Source organism: Somniosus microcephalus, chromosome 5, assembly GCF_052327205.1.
Source record: "Somniosus microcephalus isolate GS21.2 chromosome 5, FLI_Smic_1.0, whole genome shotgun sequence".
NCBI classification, from domain to species: Eukaryota; Metazoa; Chordata; class Chondrichthyes; order Squaliformes; family Somniosidae; genus Somniosus; species Somniosus microcephalus.
In genome coordinates, this window is record NC_140991.1 from 125,302,942 (window position 1) to 125,325,083 (window position 22,142).

Sequence of the window (22,142 nt, forward strand, 5' to 3'; positions counted from 1 at the left end):
GGAGGAGGCCTTGTGGGACCATTCAACACATTTGGCTAAAAACACTTCTACTTTGTCTCTTACACATGCTGGGCTCTACGACAGTCAAGACAGGGATATTTATGAAGACTCCTCCTCCTCCTCCTGTTAGTTGTTTGGTTGTCCACCACCATTTTCAACTGGATGTGCTAGGGCTACAGAGCTCTGTTCTGATCCATAGGTCGTGCGACTGCTTAGCTTGGCCTATAGTCTGCGGTTTTTGGAGTTTAGTGTGCAGATCGCCCTGTGGTAGCTTACTAGCAGGACATCCGATTGTAAATTATGCTTAGTGCTACTTCTGGCATGTTCTCCTACACTACATTATATCAGGGCTCTTCTCTCGGCAGCCGTCAGGTCTGGACATGACTTCAGTAACTTCAGATCTTATCTTTATTCTCCATTTTCTTTACAGCAAGGGGCTCTTATGACATAAGGGGTGTCTGGTGGTGTGCGGGGAGGGAGGGAAGGAAAAGGTCGGCTGATGTTTGGGATATGCTGTGTATTTCCAGCATTTCTTTTGATTTTAGGAGCTAAAAAGGTTTATCCAAGTCAACTTGCATTATGCAAGTACAGTGAACCTTAATTTGGATCAAATCCAATTAAAGCTTTTGAGGATTTAATTTTCTGCTCTAGTTTGGAGGTGAAATATAATCTAGTTACTCCTTACAATGGGTTACAGGGAAAGGGCAGGGGAGTCGGACTAGCTGAAGTGCTCTTGCAGAGAGCTGGCATGGGCTCGACAGGCTGAATGGCTTCCTTCTGTGCTGTAACCATTCTATGATTCTATGTTGTAAAAAAGAGGAAGAAAATAGTTTTAAACAGCTTCCTGTTTGTGGTCCATATATGTCTTTCCCAATCTGAATTAATTTCACTCCATTACACTTTGAAGTCAATAGCAAAGGGGGAAAAAAATCCATCACAGAAGTTGTAGGAACATAGGAATGGGAGTAGGCCATTTAGCCCCTCGAGCCTGTTTCGCCATTCAATGAGATTATGGCTGAACTGCAACCTAACTCCATATACCCGCCTTTGCCCCATATTCCTTAATACCTTTGGTTAACAAAAACTCATCAATCTCAGATTTAAAAATTGATCTAGCATCAATTGCCATTTGCAGAAGAGAGTTCCTAATTTCACTCCTGAAAGGTATGACTTTAATTTTTAGACTATGCCCCCTAGTCCGAGACTCACCAACCAGCGGAAATAGTTTCTCTCTATCTACCCTATCTGTTCCCCTTAATATCGTGAAACCTTCGATCAAATCACCCCTTAACCTTCTAAATTCCAGAAATACAACCCTAGTTTGTGTAATCCCTCCCCATAATTTAACCCTTGGAGTCCAGGTATCATTCTGGTAAATCTATGCAGCACTCCCTCCAAGGCCAATATATCCTTCCTAAGGTGTGGTGCCCAGAACTGCTCACAGTACTCCAGGTGTGAACATAAGAAATAGGAGCAGGAGTAGGCCAATCGGCCCCTCGAGCCTGCTCCGCCATTCAATAAGATCATGGCTGATCTGATCCTAACCGCCAATCTACTATCACAGAACCATCTCCTGAATCTAACAGAATTAGACACACGAAATAGGAGCAGGATCAGGCTACACGGCCCCTAGGCCCGCTCCCCACAGGGCCATGTCCGATCCGAACCTAGACTCATTTCCAAATTCCTGCCCGCTCCCAGTAACCCTTAATTCCCTTTACTTCTAGGAAACTGTCTATTTCTGTTTTAAATTTATGTAATGATGTAGCTTCTACAGCTTTTTGGAGCAGCATATTCCATGGACCCACCACCCTCTGAGTGAAGTAGTTCCTCCTCATCTCAGTTTTGAAAGAGCAGCCCCTTATTCTAAGACTATGCCCCCTAGTTCTACTTTCACCCATCATCGGGAACATCCTCCCCGCATCCACCCGATCCAACCCCTTCACAATCTTATATGTTTCAATAAGATCGCCTCTCATTCTTCTGAACTCCAATGAGTAGAGTCCCAATCTACTCAACCTCTCCTCATATGTCCATCCCCTCATCCCCAGGATTAACCGAGTGAACCTTCTTTGTACTGACTCGAGAGCAAGTATGTCTTTTCTTAAGTATGGACACCAAAACTGTATGCAGTATTCCAGGTGCGGTCTCACCAATACCTTGTACAACTGAAGCAATACCTCCCTATTTTTATATTCTATCCCCCTAGCAATGAAAGCCAACATTCCATTGGCCTTCTTAATCACTTGCTGCACCTGCATACTAACCTTTTGAGTTTCGTGCACCAGGACCCCCAGATCCCTTTGTACTTCAGTACTTTCCAGTTTCTTGCCATTAAGATAATAACTTGCTCTACGATTGTTCCTGCCAAAGTGCATAACCTCACACTTTCCAGTATTGTATTCCATCTGCCAAATCTCTGCCCACTTATTTAGCCTGTCTATGTCCCCTTGCAGGTTTTTTTTATGTCCTCCTCACTCACTACTTTCCCTCCCATCTTAGTATCATCTGCAAACTTTGATATGTTACACTCGGTCCCCTCCTCCGAATCGTTAATATAGATTGTAAAGAGTTGGGGACCCAGCACTGACCCCTGCGGAACACCACTAGTTACTGATTGCCAGTCTGAGAATGAACCATTTATCCCAACTCTCTGCCTTCTGTTAGATAGCCAATCCTCTATCCATGCCAGAATATTACCCCCAATCCCATGATTTTTTATCTTAAGCAATAATCTTGTGTGGCACCTTGTCAAATGCCTTTTGGAAGTCTAAATACACTTCGTCCACTGGTTCCCCTTTATCCACCCTATATATGTTACTTCCTCAAAGAACTCCAGCAAATTTGTCAAACATGACTTCCCCTTCATAAAACCATGCTGACTTTGTCCTATTAAATTATGATTATCCAAATGTCCCGTTACTGTCTTCTTAATAATGGACTCCAAAATTTTACCTACCACAGATGTTAGGCTAACCGGTCTAGTTTCCAGCCTTCTGTCTACTGCCCTTTTTAAATAAGGGTGTTACATTAGCAGTTTTCCAGTCTGCCGGGACCTTTGCTGAGTCCAGGGAGTTTTGGAAAATTATTACTAATGCATCCACAATCCCTACCGCCACTTCCCTCAAGACCCAAGGATGTAAGCCGTCAGGTCCAGGTGATTTATCCGCCTTGAGTCCCATTATTTTACTGAGTACCACTTCCTTAGTGATTTTGATCGTGTTTAGCTCCTCCCCCCCATAGCCCCCTGTTTGTCCAGTGTTGGGATATTCTTAGTGTCCTCTACTGTAAAGACTGATACAAAATATTCAGTGTTTTTGCCATCTCCATATTTCCCACCATTAATTTCCCAGTCTCATCCTCTAAGGGACCAACATTTACTTTAGCCACCCTTTTTCTTTTTATATAACTATAAAAACTCTTACTATCTGTTTTTATATTTTTTGCTAATTTACTTACATAATCTATCTTCCCTGTCTTAATCAATCTTTTTGTTATTTTTTGCTGTCTTTTAAAGACTTCCCAATCCTCTATCCTCCCACTAGATTTGGCTACCTTATATGCCCTTGTTTTTAGTCGAATACTATCCTTAATTTCTTTACTTAGCCACGGATGGCTCTCTTTTCTTTTACACCCTTTTCTTCTCAGTGGAATATATTTTTTTTGGAAGTTGTAAAGTAACTCCTTAAATGTACACCACTGATCATGTATTGTCTTACCCTTTAATCTATTTTCCCAATCCACTCTACTCAATTCCGCTCTCATACCTTCATAGTCTCCTTTATTCAAGCTTAGCACGCTTGTTTGAGATCCAACCTTCTCACCCTCTAATTGAATATGGAATTCAACCATGTTATGGTCACTCATTCCAAGGGGATCCTTTACTAGGACATTTTTAATTAATCCTGTCTCGTTACACAGGACCAGATCTAAGGTTGCTTGCCCCCTGGTCGGTTCAGTTACATACTGCTCAAGAAACCCATCCCTAATACATTCAATGAACTCATCCTCAAGGCAGCCCTGCCCAATTTGATTTGTCCAATTAATGTGATAGTTAAAATCCCCCATAATTATAGATGTTCCCTTATTACAAGTCTCAACTATTTCCTGATTGATACTCCGTCCAACAGAGTTGCAACTGTTCGGAGGCCTATAGACTATGCCCACTAGTGTTTTTTTCCCCTTATTATTCCTTACCTCCACCCAAACTGTTTCATTATCCTGATCTTTTGACCAAATATCATTTCTCTGTATTACAGTGATTCCTTCCTTTATTAACATAGCCACCCCACCTCCCCTTCCTTCCTGCCTGTCCTTCCTGATCGTTAAATAACCTGGTATGTTTAATTCCCAGGCAGTCACCCTGCAGCCATGTTTCTGTAATGGCCACAAGATCATACCCATATGTAGTTATTTGTGCATTAACTTGTCTATTTTGTTACGAATGCTACGTGCATTCAGATAGAGAACTTTCAAATATGTTTTGTGACACTTAGTTCCTGCTTTTGCCCTTTTTATTACTTTACTTTTACTCCATACCTTCTGCCCCTTCCTGACACACTCTGGTTTTTAATTTCCCCACTGCTACCTAAGTCTATGACCTTCTCTGTTGTCATTTTTATTATTTGCTCTCTAGGAACCTCCCCCCCACTAGTTAGTTTAAAGCCCTCGCTACAGCCCTAGTTATATGATCCGCCAGGACTCTAGTCCCAGCACTGGCCAAGTGAAGCCCGTCCCAACGGGACAGCTCCCTCCTGCCCCAGTACTGGTGCCAGTGTCCCAGGAAGCAAAACCCATTTCTCCCACACTAGTCTTTGAGCCACGCATTTAACTCTCTAATTTTATTTGTCCTAGCCAAATTCGTTCGTGGCTCAGGCAGAGATTATTACCCTTGAGGTTCTGTTTTTTAATTTGACCCCTAGCTGCTCATACTCCTTTAACAGAACCGGCTTCCTAGTCCTATCTACGTCGTTTGTACCAACATGGACCACGACAACTGGATCCACCCCCTCCCACTGCAAGTTTCCTTCCAGCCCAGAGGAGATGTCCTTAACCCTGGCACCGGGTAGGCAACACAGCCTTCGGGACTCTCGCTCTCGGCTGCAGAGAAATCTATCTATCCCCCTAATAATACTATCCCCTACCACTACAACATTTCTATTTACTCCCCCCTCTTGAATGGCCCCCCATTCCACGGTGCTGTGGCCAGGTTGCTCATCCTTCCTGCAGTCCCTGCTCCTGTCCCCACAGGGAATAAGAACCTCGAAACTGTTGGACAAGAGCAAGGGCTGCGGCTCCTCCAGCTCTACCTCCTGGATCCCCGTACCTGCCTCACTCGTAGTCACACCGTCCTGTCCTTGACCATGGGCTACATCTGAATTAATTAACTTCATAGGTGTGACCACCTCCTGATACAGAGTCCAGGTACTTCTCCCCCTCCCTGATGTGTCACAGTGTCTGAAGCTCAGACTCCAGCTCATCAACAGAGCTGGAGTTCCTGTAGCAGCAGACACTTGTCACAGATGTAATCACCGTGAGCCTCAATGGGGTCCACCGGCTCCCACATCTCGCAACAGTAACACATCACCTGCTCCATTCTATGTAATTAATTAAATTTGTGTTAGTTATGGACACCCTCTGCCCGATTTTAGATGCTAGTATCCCCTTTAATTAATTGGATTTAAATTAAATCAATCCCTCTAGTTACACCAGTTAAATGGTTTACCAACAGTCACTTCACCAGAAAGGCCTTATTAAGTACAACCCACAGAGTTAAAGTTTGAAAAGAGCACCTAACACCTCACTTACCCTAACTCACAGCACTCTTTGATGACTCGCACTCAGTGCTTGCTCGCACTAGAACTGGTCTTTTTATACTGTTTGTTTGTTTACAGCCAAATGAGTCAACCCTGCTGATTGGAAACCAGTTTTCTAACCACTGCCTGCTGTGCCAATTTACTCCTACTGCAGTGTAACCTTGTTTTACTCTTCTTAAACCAACAGAATCCCAAATATTTAACTTTTCCCCTTTACTTAAACTGCTTAAGTAATCTTATCAAGAATGATTTAAAGAGAAATAACAATTAAAGAACTCTCACACTTACCCAAACTCACAGCACTCTCTGGTCTAACCAGAGCTTTGTATAGCTGAAGCATAACTTCTACCCCCTTGTATTCTAGTCCTCTAGATATAATGGCTAGCATTCCATTAGCCTTTTTGATTATTTTCTGAATCTGTTCATGGCATTTTAATGATGTAGGTAACTGGACCCCCAAGATTCTTTGGGCCTCCACGGTTTTAAACTTTTCACCATTTAGAAAGTATCGTTCTATCCTTTTTAGGTCCAAAGTGGATGACTTCACATTTGCCTACATTGAAATCCATTTGCCAGAGTTTTGTAGTTGCAAAGAAACTGTAATTGACTCTGAAATCCCCATGTTATCAGCAACAGCGGTGGTGGAATTTGCAATACAATAATGCAAAGCTGAAGTAACTATTACATACTATTGGCAGACTTCATATCTATCTGTAAAAGTAGATGTAAAAACAGCTGACATAAGGTTTAGTCCAAAGTTAAATTATTTCAGTTATCTGTCTCCCTACTCAACTTTTAATTCTTCTGTGCGGATTTACACCCTTTCTCCTACTCTTGCTAGGATACAGTTCCAAAGGCATCAATACCCTTCCCAAGTGACAATTGTTCTTGTGTGCCCCTAAACAGCGAGTATTGGCATACTATTCAAGTGCAAATGGCATCAAAGCAAACCCAGGCCTGACACTGACTAGTGGTCTGAAGCAGTAATCCTGGTTGAGTTTTCCACTCCCTAGCGTGAAATGAAATTCTAGTGCCCCAAGCAGCAAGATCAGCTAACTTGAAGAGCAATGATCAAACTTGAGACTTTCCAGTCTGAATTACTCAGCTATATGCTGCCATTACCAACGGAGCCAAACTTATTTTTACAGCATTTTTCCACAGGAAATATGCAATACAGACCAATTAGTGTTAATAATGAAACCCAAATATGAGAGATATAAAAATCCAAGCAGTCTGGCACATATTAAATACACCAAATTTGTCTTGTAAAATAAATATATACTTCAGAATAAATGGAAAAAAAAATCACATGCCACAAATTATAGGAGCTACATTTGTTTACTCGGAAGTAAATCATGCATAAACATATCGTAATCTCTGGGTTGTCAGTCAATTATGTCAAGAGCAAAATATCCCACAAATAACCACAGCAGATAAACATTACTGAAACAAGACAGGCATCAAGAAAAGGTCATTTGGCCCATCAAGTCTGTTCCTTCCAGAGATCATGGACAACCTATTTTACCAGTCACGTATGAGAAAATGTGACATAATTGCCTATAAATAAAGCAAAACCCAGTTGTTTTATCTATCCCCACAATTTAGCCTTGGCCTATCATCCACAGACAGCATTCCCCTCTTCTTACCCAGTCCCAGCAGTACAGGCAACATTATGTTCTGTTCAGAATTTGATCACCTCAATCTATACTTAACCCTTCTAATGCCAACGATATAATTATCTAGCTCCTTTTTAAAAAAAAAAGTAGCTAATCAAACACTGCGTCAACTACTTGATCAAGGAGTCTGTTCCATCTGTAAACTACTCTTGGTTTTGGGGATGGGGTGGAGAGAGAATTTTTCTAATCTCTGTACTCACTTCGAACTGTTCCCTCTAGTTCTCAACATTCCATGCAAATTCAAATGGCCTCCTTGCATCTATCTACGTTAAAAAGGAGACCCTTGCAGTATTCCACTGCTGTTTATAGCAGCAAAAAGCTGAAATAATCTCTCATTTGGTTTGCATTGGAGTTAATTCAGATTCTGTTTGCTGCAATAAACAGGGAATTAAGCATTCTTTTCATACTTGTACTGGGTGACTTAGGAAAGTGCAAAAATGACACTCCTGTGCTTTGTTTCCCGCTACTATGTATGGAGATGGCACTGAAAGTGAAGGCGATGGCAGTTAAAAATATCAACCTGACTTACAACAGCTCTCCACCCTCCCCCTGAATCCATAATGTATTAGCTTTGCTTGCATTTACCGGTACAATTCTTCTCCATTAATAGGACATGTTGTAGTGAAGGCGGGCGGGGGGGAAGGAGGGAAGAGGGAAACAAGGAAAGAATGTTTTAACCAAAAAAGAGAATTTGTATATAAAAACCTAGAAATGGTATTGTTAAACCCAAACAGTGCAGAATCTTCAGACCTTCCTGCTTCTGCCTATATTCAAAGAAAGATGTCTAAGTGCTACAAGGACTTCCTGGGTGCTTTGTAGGTGAATGCACTGTGTGGCGTTTCCATACCAGCCAGAAGGCTCCAGGTTAGATCTCTGGTTTATGCTGAGCTAGTTGATCTCAACTGGGGTAGCAACTGGAGTACCACAACTACTCATTGCTCCTGGGCTAGGGAGGGGAATAATCAGTTAGGGTCCTACTCCCCACTATGATCCAGTGACTCCTGCTGGTATGCGTGCACAGTGAGAACAGTATTAGATTCAGCTGTGATGCCTCCATGACATAATGGCCCGTTTACTCTATAGGTACAAACAAGACTGGCCACTTAACAGAGGGGGAATGCCAGCACCAGTAACACAGCAGGAGCAGTGCTTCAGGTGAGGATGTAAAAACATTGGCATAAAACACTCTCCAGATTAAGACAGAGCATGAACATAATATGCTTGCATTGCATAATACACCACAGCATTAGGATCCAGGCAGAAGCCCTTTAGAAAAGGTCACTCTATGGGACATTTTTTGCTGTCTCTTCATATTGCTACAAATTCTAATGTACTGTGGTTACTAATGTCTTTTAGGGAAGGAAATCTGCCATCTTTACCTGGTCTGGCCTAGGTGTGGCTCCAGACCCACAGTAATGTGGTTGACGCTTAACTGCCTTCTGAAATGGCCTAGCAAGCCACTCAGTTGTTACAAATGGCTACAAGAAGCAATAAGAAGAATAAAACAGGACAGACCACCCGGCATCGGACACGACAACAGCACATCCAGCCCAGTCAACCCTGTAAAGTCCTCCTCACTAACATCTGGGGACTTGTGCCAAAATTGGGCCCCACAGACTAGTCAAGCAACAGCCTGACATTGTCATACTAACAGAATCATATCTTTCTGCCAATGTCCCAGACTCCTCCATCACCATCCCTGGGTATGTCCTGTCCGACTGGCAGGACAGACCCACCAGTGGTGGCGGCACAGTGGTATACAGTTGGGAGGGAGTGGCCCTGGGAGTCCTCAACATTGACTCTGGACCCCATGAAGTCTTATGGCATCAGGTCAAACATGGGCAAGGAAACCTTCTGCTGATTACCACCTACTGCCCTCCCTCAGCTGATGGAATCCGTACTCCTCCATGTTGAACACTACTTGGAAGAGGCACTGAAAATAGCAAGGGCACAGAATGTACTCTGGATGGAGGACTTCAATGTCCATTGAAAAGAATGGTTCGGTAGCACTACTAGTGACCGAGCTGGCCGAGTCCTGAAGGACATAGTTGCCAGTCTGGGCCTGCAGCAGGTGGAGAGAACCAACGAGGGAAAAACATACTTGATATCGTCCTCACCAATCTACCGGTCGCAGATGCATCTGTCCTTGACAGTATTGGTAGGAGTGACCACCGCACAGCCTTGTGGAGACAAAGTCCCATCTTCACACCGAGGACACCCCCCATTGTGTTGTGTGGCACTACCACCGTGCTAAATGGAATCGATTCAGAACAGATCTAGCAGCTCAAAACTGGGCATCCATGAGGTGTTGTGGGCCATCAGCAGCAGTAACATTGTATTCCACCACAATCTGTAACCTCATGGCCTGGCATATCTCTCACTCTACCATTATCAAGCCAGGTGACCAATCCTGGTTCAATGAGGAGTGTAGAAGAGCATGCCAGGAACTGCACCAGGTGTACCTAAAAATGAGGTACCAACATGGGGAAGCTGCAACACAGGACTACATGCATGCTCAACAACAGAAGCAGCATGCTATAGGCAGAACTAAGCGATCCCACAACCAATGGATCAGATCAAAGCTCTGCAGTCCTGCCACAGCCAGTCATGAATGGTGGTGGACCATTAAACAACTGACAGGAGGAGGAGGGTCCATGAACACCCCCATCCTCAATGATGGCGGAGCCCAGCACATGAGTGCAAAAGACAAGGCTGAAGCATTTGCAACCATCTTCAGCCAGACGTGCAGAGTGGAGGATCCCGAGGTCCCCATCATCACAGAAGGCAGTCTTCAGCCAATTTGATTCACTCCACGTAATATCATCAAGCAACGGCTGAGAGCACTGGATACAGCAAAGGCTATGGGCCCCTACAATATCCCGGCTGTTGTGCTGAAGTCTTGTGCTCCAGAACTAGCCGCGCCTCCAGTACAGCTACAACACTGGCATCTACCGGACAATGTGGAAAACTGCCCAGGTATGTCCTATCCACAAAAAACAGGACAAATCCAATCTGGCCAATTACTGCCCTATCAGTCTACTTTCAAATCAGCAAAGTGATGGAAGGTGTTGTCGACAGTGCTATCAAGCAGCACTTACTCGCTAATAACCTGTTCACCAATGCTCAGTTTGGGTTCCGCCAAGACCACTCGGCTCCAGACCTCATTACAGCCTTAGTCCAAACATGGACAAAAGAGCTGAATTCCAGGAGGTGTGGCAAGAGTGATTGCCCTTGACACCAAGGCAGCATTTGACTGAGTGTGGCATCAAGGAGCCCTAGTAAAATTGAAGTCAATGGGAATCAGGGGAAAAGACTCTCCACTGGCTGGAGTCATAACTAGCACAACAGAAGATGGTTGTGGTTGTTGGAGGGCAATCATCTCAGCCCCAGGACATCGCTGCAGGAGTTCCTCAGGGCAGTGCACTCAGCCCAACCATCTTCAGCTGCTTCATCAATGACCTTCCTTCCATCATAAGGTCAGAAATGGGGTTGTTTGCTGATGATTGCACAGAGTTCAGTTCCACTCACAACTCCTCAGATAATGAAGCAAGACCTGGACAACATTCAGGCTTGGGCTGATAAGTGGCAAGTAACATTTGCGCCACACAAGTGCCAGGCAATGACCATCTCTAACACAAGAGCATCAAAACACTATGGGAGTACCTTCACCACGCAGAGTGCAGCAGTTCAAGAAGGTGGCTCACCACTACCTTCTCAAGGGCAATAAATGCTGGCCATGCCCACATCCCAGGGACAAATTTAAAAAAAAAAATTGTACTGCAAAGTAGTATGATGAAAATTTTTTGTGCTGTCTCACACATGGATTAGTTAGATTCATAGTAAGCAAGTGTGTTTAAATCCTTCCATGGCCTCATCCCTCCCCATCTCTGTAACCCCTCCAGCGCTACAACTGCTAAACGCTCTGTTCCTCTAATGCTGGCATCTTGGGCATCCCCTCCTATTGGCCATACCATCAGCTGCCTAGGCCCCAGAATTTAGCAATTGCTCACTAAACCCCTCCACTTCCTTTAAGACCATCCTTCAATCAAACTCTTGGTCACTGCTAATATCTGGTTCTTTGGTTCAGTATTCAGTTTTTTTCCCCCCTTATGCCTCTGAAGTGCCTTGGGACTTTTTGTTTTAAAGGCGCTACATAAATGCAAATCTTTGCTGTTGTATAATTCAGAACAAAAACCAATCAGGTTTTTAGATCAACGTGGTAAACAGCAGTAGTGGAGTATGACTACAGTGCTCAAAAGATGGCTGCAGTCTAATTTTATAGCACATAATATTTGCATAAAACCCCTGACCATTTGCATTAAATCAACTTCATGCAATGAAAACAATGTACTCTACTTACAGGAAGTCCTGAAATATCGGAGTATTTTCTGGCCGGTTTAAAGGAAGGAAGAGCATCAATACTGCAATCTGAAGATTAAAAAAAAAAAAAAGGAATTGAATGTTGCCGAGATCACGTCGGATGGTGAATATTTAGTAGCCTTCGAGCATGTAGAAAAATCAAAACTTGAACATAATCTATGGATTTAAGAGTTTTGGAAACTACAGGAAACTTTGGTTTATCCGGAGGTTGTATGTCCGGAATACTCGATCTAATGGCAAAAATCAGGAGCCGTTTTCTATAAGCTTTTTTAGTTCTCGTTCTTTTTCCCCCCCCCCCCCCCAAAGTCAGGCACTGCAAGGTCTGTAGCTATAGCAACAGCTTCAGCTAGAGACGCTTGCAGCTGCAGCCGACTCTTTAGAAGCTGTTGCTAAGCAACAGTGTTTGTTGTCAGATACGGAGATGAAAACCTCCGTATGCTTCAACATTAACTTTGTATGTCCGACAGTTTTGATAGATCGGCAACACGCCGGTCCCGGATATCACAAAGTTTCCTGTATAGCAATTACTCAAAAGATACATTTATCACAGTAGAATGCTAGCAGGCTTCTTTCTGCATCAACAAAGAATACATAATTATCAAGACCAACTATCCACCCCCCCCCCCAAATAAAGCATAATTTTTTCCGTAATGGATCTCACAAACTAAAAACTTGTAATTGTGCGCTCTTGAAAAAACTTATAACACCTTTGTGGTGAAACAACAATAGAGCCTTAAACCCACAATTACAAAGTGGCAATACAATTTTTTCCAATTGGTTTGTGTGCAGTGATGGTTTAATTCAAGTAAGAAATTTTAATGTTAGAGTTGTAAATTAAAACATTTGGTCCTGGGATTTTCGAAGTAAATGTATCAAGTTTGTTGATACACAACTATTTTAAATAGTGAAGGAAAGTAATTTTCTTTTAGGTTTCTCACAATGTGGCATGAGGTAATAATGCAAAATTCATTTTTCCATATCAGCTTTTAATATTAATATTTTATTAATTTATAACTTAACCAAATATATCTGTTATTCCACAGACTTTATTACAACCAAATAATTTTGTTGCAGTGAATCTGACTGCATTTTGGGACCATCTCTATGTATGTGAAGCTTTAATTGCTTACATGGTTATTTTTTTTTAATTTTTTTTTTTTTTTTTTTAAAAACAGTATTTTCAAAAATGTTCCCTTTGTATAGGTTATTAACACATGCAAGTTTGTCAAATCATATGATGGAATCAGGATTAAAACATAGTAGAAAAGTACAGTCAGTATATGTGCACTATTATTGCCTTCCATATACTGCATGGGTAAGAGATCAAGTTAAAACACATTTAATATGGCTTACAAGCCTAACATTTTACACCACATCTTTAACTACAAATTTACTAGGGATTTGGGAAATTGCAGTGAAGAAGCTGATGGTAGAACCTGAACCAGCAACAATTAAAAATACAAATGGAAAGATTCCACCATGGAAGGTTGGTATGATTTTATGTAAATTTTGTATATATTTATAAACATAAAAAGGTAATGAGTTGTCAAAGAAGCTCACAGTTAGGATCATTCAGTTTCCATGGTAACATCCTCTCCGTTGCAAGAATTTGTTTCAGATTTTTCCAAACACGGCTCTTCTTCCCAGCACCTGCGCCACCGATGCCCGAATGCTAGAAATTAAAATGCCAAAGACAAAATATTAGATGGCTATTTATTGTACTATTACTCTTGACATAACACTTATTCTAACCTGTTCATGCAATCAATAAGCTAATAGTTTGGATTTTCAGTTCCAACAAAAATCACAATCTGCTCAGAGCTTTCTCACTAGATATAAATTAAGGGAACTGAAGCTCAGTGCCATGTTCAAATAATGCAGAGAATCAACTAAATTCCTGAATAAACATACTGCAAGATTTTCATATATGGGGCTTCAGTACATATTTCTTTCCATCTAAAAAGAACATGGCTAAATTTACTGTCTATCCCTAGTTTCTCCAAGACGTCTTTTGGCATTCAGCCGTCACATCCATGACTGGATCAAGGCTGTGATAAGATTTAGAGTGGAGCGGTTCTGGCAAAACCTGAACGGAGAAATGAGCAGGTTATTGGCAAGGAGGAGTTTCTTGATGGAACTACTGAAGATTCCTTCCATCATTTTACTGATGATTGGATAGAGGCTCATAGGCTGGTAATTGGCCAAGTTAGATTACCATTGTAGTGTATGTACCTTTAAGAGAGAACTACTTTTACAGCTCCTGTATATTGTAGTACCGGCAGTGACCACACCTGTATATAAGCCTTGAGCATGCCTCTGTACCCCCAGTCTTGAGACTACCCTACTCCAGTAAATACCTGTTGATTGTTAAGTTACAGCATCCGTGTGGTTATTGAAAACATCATACTCTCAGAATCACAGATCTAACAACCATTGTCAGGTCAATGCCAGTATCATAGCTATACTCAAACAGCCTGGCTAAGGGCGCAGCTCGCTCTGTTGCACAGGTCATCAGCACTGCAGCTGGGATGTTATCAGGGCCCATAGCCTTGGCTGTGTCCGGTGCACTCAACCGCTGCTTAATGTCACATGGAGTGAACCAATTGGCTGGACATAAGCATTTACGGGGACCTCAGGAGAAAACAGATCATCTACTTGGCACCTTTGGAACACCATGCATTAGCCCTGTAAATGTATTTTTTACATTACAGAATGGGATGAGTTATAGGGCATACATTAACATTACAAGCAGTGTTAAGCTGATGTTCACAAACAATGCCAAGTGACTTTAAAAAAAAATCAAATATCATTTTAAAACGTTCATTTACAACTTTTCTTGAAGAATTTTTGACTTCAGGAAGGTGAAGGATTACACTGAAGAATAGAACATCTTTTTTCCACTTCAGTGTCAGCATCACGCACTCACTGGTTAGTGTACAGCAAAATCAGATGCACAGTAAGGAGCTCCCTGTACTCTGGCCAAAAGAATGCCTTCAACCCAGCATCAGGAAAATACTACTGTACCAGTGAGAAAAGTTACGTTTTCACACCATTAATTCTTGGGGCACATTGACAGCTCTGCAATATACGGTAGCACCTAGCTGGTAACATCCTTTTCCAACATTGGATTGGCTCCAAGGTCATTCCGAAGTGCCAGTCCTCACTAAAGTGAATGAATCTATTTCAGGATTCAGGTAGTCCCTTCTTTTATACTTTAAGAAGGGAAGGGGACCCAAAAATCACCGATTTCCACTGGCCAGAAAATTTGACTATTTAAAAAGATAGATCTGGGATGAGAACACTTAATCCAAACTTTCTCTTGCCTTTAAAATGTCCTACCTAGCTTTGGCAACATTAGATCAGTGAAACAGAATTAAAACCTGTTTTCATCCTTATGCATCTACCCAATTTGCTTCAATGTACTTAACACACAAGCAGGTTTGCTTATACATGAACATATTTAATATTTAACATAAATCACCTGCTAGATTTATTAACAGTATGAGGTTATTTTAAAACAGACAACAGATGAAGAATATTTAATAGACTGGATACATGCAATGAAACACCTGTTGTGCAGCATGATTCCACAGAGACTGTAATATGCTTATTATTGCAGCATATGAAGTCATCCACTAAAATAGAATGGCATCTTTCATACAAATAATTAGGTGGGGCCTTCAGAGGATACACACAGCATTGTGCAGGAAGATTCTGGGACAGCGCTGACGTGTCTCAATTGCTTTGCTCAGGTTTAGTACCTGGAGCAACCGGTCAAAACATTTTAAAGGTATTAAACAGGTGTCTTATGACTACCAAAGGAAGCTATCAAAAATGGTGTAAAAGCATAAGGGAGTATTTGAAATATAACAATTATTATCCATTGCATAACAAGCAGTTTTGATCTTCCTGATTAGATGATGCAAGAACAGGCCAATCACACTACAGGAGTTATGTAACTGGTTATTTTTTTAAGCAAATATATAGGACTCCGAGACAATGAATAAACACAACTGCAAGATAATGATCTAGTGCACAGGAACCTTATTTGCTTAGTACATGCAATTATTTCTATCTATTGAAATACATAGAGATTACAACAAGAAAACAGGCCATTCGACCTACACAGTCTGTGTCAGTGATTTCCCTGCACAAGAACAAATAGTTCCACTCAGCAGGTTTCCATATCCTTTCAACCTCTTCGCCTTCATTCACCTATACAAACTAATCTTGAATGTTCATAGTTTCTGCCTCAACCACTAACTCTGGAAGTGAATTCCACAACCTCAAGTCTTTGTAAAAAAGTTTATCCTGCCCTCTATTCAAAATCTTTTACATTTAATGTTGTATTTATGGGCCCTTATTCGTGACCCCTCAACTACTGGAAATAGTCTGCTTTTACCTACCTCTTTCAACACTGCTATCAGATCACCCCCTAATCTGCATTGTTCTAATGAAAAAAAGGCACAGTTTTCAACAACAACCTGGTATTTATAATGCGCCTTTAACGTAGTAAAACATCCCAAGGCGCTTCACAGGAACATTATAAAACAAAATTTGACACCGAGCCACAGAGATATTAGGGCAAACTTGGTCAAAGAGGTAGGCTTCAAGTCTTTGTTTGTCAATTCTGTTCCATTCTACAGAAGATACCCTCTCATCACTAGGCGTCCTCCTATATGTCCACAATGGCATCCACCTCTGACTTTCCCAGAGCAGTGAATCAAACTGCCTCATTCCCCTTTGGACATCCCAACAAGTTCATTCCCTAGGAATTAACTTCTCTAACCTCTTTACACTACCACCAACCATCTTTTTTAATCCCCTCAGCAGAGCTCCAACTTCCAGCCCAATCCACATCACCATCTAGAATGCTATTCCCTCGAGAACTGGGCTCTCTTCATCCTTGGGCGAGTCAATTGGCATCCTAGGCCTCAATGGATGCTGGCTCACTGATGGCGACTCCTTCCCCCTCATCAAAGCCCCCTCCAACCCCTGGCTATACATTTCGCCATATTCCCACCTGGCCACATCTTGGCTTTCTCTCCCATTCCTCTGCCACCTTCGCATTCAAGCATCTTGTACTCTCTTATTAAGCCCTCATTGTCTATCACCCTCTCAAGCACAAAAGCCCTTGCTGAGATCTCCTTATTCTCCTCACTTAGCTTTTACCCTGAATGAAACATCCTCAGTGATATGTGGAATAGATATCCAAGTATTCTATATGGTTTGTAAAAGTAGAAGCAATAATTACTGGTCACAAATAAAGACTGGCCACTCAGGTAAGAAACTCGAGTACAACTGGAACCCACTGAACTTTACTGCAGCAAGAATCAACATAAACAGGAGAAGGCAATGGAAAAATTAGGAAAACAATATTTTAAAAATGTTAAGTATTAAATTTCTTCCAGTGCTACTGATGAGTATATTCATCTTGATGCTATCTAGCTTTGGAGCTGCCAGGGAGTACTAAAAAAATGGTATATGATAGTCATGTTAAAACTCTTTTTTGGGTCAAACTGAATTAGAGGAATAACTGGCTACTACAGTAGTTTACTAGACTCTGCAAAACTAACAGCCTTCCCAGCATTATATTCCTTTGCAGGAAGGAATTTGCTATCTAAGTCATCAGAAGCATTTGTGTAATGGGCCAATATGTTTTACAAACAACCAAAATAACATTTCCGTACACTTTTCTAATCCTCAGCACAAAACTCTAATGACAATTATGAAGCTCTTACAGGATTGAAACCATGTTTTGAATGATGGAAAGGGGAAATCAACAAAGGGTTTATAGTCACTATGGAATTTACTACTTCTGGTAAAACATAAAAGTACTTACAATAAAATTTGGATCCTTAAACACCAGGGGTTTTACAGTAGGCTCTCCATGTCCTGGGCTAGAATCTGTAGCCAAACTTTTATTCTCACCAATGGTATCCAGTACAATGTTCTACAAAAAAAAATGTAAATTCAAAACATTTTACCCTGACTTAAAAAAAAATAACTGCTTTAGTTTTCTGTGCAAAGGAAGTTTCTCCTTCAATCAGTCTGGGGGTAAATCAGGACAGAATACCACAAATCTAATATTTTCAGTCAAGTCCTCAGGGTTTGCATTAAACGTTCTCATTCCGATTTGCAACATAAAGTGTTCAATGTAGATCTCAAGTCATTCACACTCAACCAAGGAAACACTTAGATGATTATAAAAATGATTTTAAATGTTGTCAGGCAGCTATCAGAATGGCAGTAAAATTTTGATGGCCCTCCCAATTACATTTCTGCAGTTAAGGTTGACACGTAGTTTACAATTAAACAGAGGCATGCATTTAACCGATTGCAGGCCTATGGGAAGAGGTCGGAGGGAGTGGGACGAGCTGAAATGCTCTTGCAGAGAGCCGGCACAAGCCGAATGGCCTCCTTCTGTGCTGAAACCAGTCTATGATTCTATCATTTCATTCAAATGAAAAATACTATTTCAGCAACTTCAGGCAAGACTTGCAGCTTTTTTAAAAACCAAAGCTTAATCGTAAACTGTTAAAAATAAACGTGCACCAACTCCAGTAGTGCAGGCCACATCTAGAGTGTAAAAAACTGTTTCTCCTGCCCTCCGTCCTAAATCTCTTACATTTAATCTTAGATTTATGTTCCCTCATGCTAGACCCTTCAACGACTGAAAAATAGTCTGTTTCTATCTACTTGATCCCAACCTTCATAATTTTAAACACCTCTATCAAATCACCCAGTAATCTGCTCTGTTCTAACAAACACAACCACAACTTTTCAAGTCTTAGTACTTTTATTCTTCATACCAGGCAACATGTTGGTGAATTTGCATTGTACCCTCTCTAAAGCCCCAATATCCTTGCTATAGCATGGAGCCCAATACTGCACATGGTACTCTGCTCTTGTACCTTATGTTAAATGTATGTACATTAAAAGAACAATCTAAAGGATAATATATAGATTTACCATTACATCAAGGGAGGGAGTGGAGAAGGGGTAAATGGCGAGAGGAGGAGGAGGGGAGAAATGGAGAGTGGTAAGTGCAAAACATCAAAGCTGGATGGCAGTGGTGTCCGAAATATTCCAAACTGGCCGACAATCACGGTCAACGGCTGGGTTGGGTTTGGGGGGGGGGGGGGGGGTGGTGGTGGCTTGATAGCCAATCAAGAACGGCAGAGCTGGCTGACAATTGATCTCAGTGTTTGGGGGGGGGGGGGGGAGCGGTGCTTGTGAGCGACCCCTGACTGACACACACACACTGCAGCTGGGGTTGGTGGGTATTATCAAGGCAGTAATGGTGCACGCAATTATTTGGTCCCGACTTCTTTCCCATTCTGTAGACAGATGCTCAAGTTTGGGTGGGGTAAAGATAGGGTTGGCTGTAATTCATATTTGGGAGGTAGGCTCAGGTGTTTCAGGTGGATCAGATCATCTTGAAATAATCACAAAAACCCAGGGAATAACTCTGCTTATAGCTCTAAGCATCAACTCAGAATGTGCCAATATAAATTATGTTTGTGCAGAATGGAGAGTGAATGTTGGTGTAGTCCAGAGGGGACAGTATGAGACCATGCATCCATAATTCAGACCATCAGTGCAATTTTTGGTTTGTTGGACCATGTGGGGGGGGGGGGCAGGGAGATAGAAAGCCAAGCTGGCCCCGCAATACAAGCGTGTCTGAAAAGAACTGCGCTATTTATTTTTCACAGGGAGACTGACTCGAAGCTGTAATCGCAATCCCTTTATAATTGATGAGCTAAGAACTGAATATTGCTCACGAGATTGATGAGCTCAGATTTAAGATAACTTGTTGGCTGTGAGGGTGAAGGAGGCAAGAGAGGAGTTTAAGGGGACAATGGAGGTGCAGAAAAGCTGAGGGTTATCTTTGCCCTCCAGGATGATTGTGAAAGTAGTGGATGGCTTTGGCAGGAAAGCAAGGCCCGACAGTGCTCCACAATCTACAGTCCTGTGTGCCAATTTCTCTTTCTACTTCACCTCAGCAAGTTCACGCCTCATCTTAGTTGAGCAACTGCCAGGGCATACTGATAAGATGGTGGAATGGGCAAAAAAGTGGAAGGTGGAATTCAATGTCATCAAATGTGAGATGGTACATTTTGGTGAAATAAAGTAATGATTATACTTTGAGAGGGTGATGTGGAGCAGCAGAGGGATTTGGGTGTTCAATTCTCTACATTGGAGGAACTATTATTTTTTCTTCAATATAATTCCGGGAGGTTTACCTGACCACGCTAACCAAAAGTCCATTCCATATACTGAACACTGTTTTAAGAATTCTCTGGCAGTCCTGAATTTATGTTTCACAAATGAGAACTGTGTCCCATTTTCACAATTTAATTAGAACTAATTATTCCAAATTCACCTTTTCTATATTATTTACTATCTTACGTACGTCTACGATCATAACCCTAAGATCACCTCTAGGCCCCTTATTTTTTTGAAAATGGGAAAGAGGCCCTTTTGCAACGCAAAAAATATTTATTTTCAAAAAGTATGCTTAATATGGTTCAATCTAGTGTAATTTCATTTGGGGTTTCCTTTAATCATTCATGATGATGTGTCATGACTAATTTCAATATTACTATCAATAATGACAACCAGCAATGAACAGAAATAGGGAAAAATATTTATCCCCAATGAAATGCCAACAGAAATAGGGGATGATGCCATCAGAATGAGGAAAAAATATCACCCCCCATTTCCCACTTGAACCCTGAGAGCACAAGCGAAAGGGGTTGTGTGCCACAGTAGATTAGCACATGGTGTCCATTCATTTCTGGGGTCAGAGTTTGAATCCGGCCTAGATCACTCACAGAATCATGGGACAAAAGCGTCACTTAGACCTGCCATAAGGGATAAAATGCCTGTGGAGACAAAGCAAACAGAGGCCACTCCTTAAAATAAACCTAGGTAATCATCCCGTGTCCGAGTCACATCTCAACTGTCACAATTTAAAAGGATTATTTTACAGTAATATTGCAGAATTTAAGTGTTATTTGCAATGTGGGCATAACATTTTAGAAAATTTTCAATCAGCAACTAGAATTTTAATTTACTTTCTTTTCTGCTGAAGAAAGACAGAAATTGAATTTTCCTAATGCTATCCACAGGTCCACTGTTGCTATTTCATAGAAGATAATTTCTGAATGGGACACAATTTAGATGGCTATGCCAATACCCAAGAGCAGATTATATATGGTATTCACAATCTTTTTATTGAGGGCCACTCTCCAGATCGGATGCAAGTCTGTGTTCATAATTTCTCACATGTTAACTTCTTCATTTCATAAGTGCCATGTTGAGCAGTTGCTCAGTAGAGGCCTGCAAATTAACCTCACGAATGAGGGAAATTAACCTCAAGAATGAGGGAAATAAAGACCAATAGTCCCATTAAAACTACAGGTTTAAAAAAAAAAACTTGCTATGGTAGCTGAAATAACTTTTCCTCTTAAAAGCATTACCTTGCTGGAGAGCACGAGATGACAGGGAGTAAGGATGAATCCCAGTCAAAATCCCACAGGTGGCTGAACCGTGATTGGAGCCCAGAGGCATGTGGTGCAGGGAATTTGCCAAGATCCACAGGTGAAGGGGGCTGGGAGAAGTGTACAGTCCTTAGGAGTACCACTGCAGAAAATGGAAAATACTCCTAGCATGATTGAATAGCACAGCTAGGAAAGTGCAAATAATTCAGTCACCCAATAGTGTATTTTCCATTCAGCATGGTTATCCACCCTGCATTGGTTTTATCACAAATATATGTAAAAAAAAAATAAAGCAGGGTGTCATTGTAGGTGGACTTTTAGGTGGCAAAAATGCCAAAATCTCCATTGCATCAATAACCTGCCAAAATAAAAGTTGCATTTAAAACATTAAACAAAATAACACTCTTGCTGCTCAACCAGGATTCTATTTTGCAGGTAGGTAGGTTGAGCATACCAAAGATAGGTGTAAATAAGCAAAAAAAAACTGCAAACTTCGGATATCTGAAATAAAACTGAAAGGTGACTCAACCGTGGCTAACAAGGGAAATTAGGGATAGCGTAAGATCCAAGGAGAGGACATATAAAACGGCCAGAAAAAGCAGTAAACCTGAGGATTGGGAGCAGTTTAGGATTGAACAAAGGAGGACAAAGGGATTAATTAAGAAGGGGAAAATGGAATATGAGATTAAGCTTGCAGGGAACATAAAAACTGACTGTAAAAGCTTTTATAGATATATGAAGAGAAAAAGATTGGTGAAGTCAAG

At 41.5% G+C, this 22,142-nt stretch overlaps 1 protein-coding gene and 1 long non-coding RNA gene across 3 annotated transcripts in view; one reads left to right on the plus strand and one right to left on the minus strand.

Moving 5' to 3' along the window:
* The window catches only part of LOC147117299 (uncharacterized), a 76,597-nt gene extending 62,343 nt beyond the window's left edge, over nucleotides 1-14,254 (plus strand). The window contains exons 2-5 of one of the 2 annotated variants that reach the window (XR_015078415.1): nucleotides 8,576-8,647; nucleotides 11,855-11,975; nucleotides 13,270-13,358; nucleotides 13,867-14,254. This is a non-coding gene — a long non-coding RNA (uncharacterized LOC147117299). Of the gene's footprint in view, nucleotides 1-8,575; nucleotides 8,648-11,854; nucleotides 13,359-13,866 lie in introns of both variants that reach the window. The other variant, XR_015078414.1, reaches the window with a different exon arrangement.
* The window catches only part of ino80c (INO80 complex subunit C), a 53,157-nt gene that overhangs the window by 25,031 nt on the left and 5,984 nt on the right, over nucleotides 1-22,142 (minus strand). Inside the window, exons 2-4 of the mRNA XM_085988176.1 lie at nucleotides 17,715-17,825; nucleotides 13,433-13,544; nucleotides 11,853-11,920 (exon numbers count right to left, since the gene is read on the minus strand). Of these exons, the coding sequence (XP_085844302.1) occupies nucleotides 11,853-11,920; nucleotides 13,433-13,544; nucleotides 17,715-17,825 (291 nt within the window). The remainder of the gene's footprint in view (nucleotides 1-11,852; nucleotides 11,921-13,432; nucleotides 13,545-17,714; nucleotides 17,826-22,142) is intronic.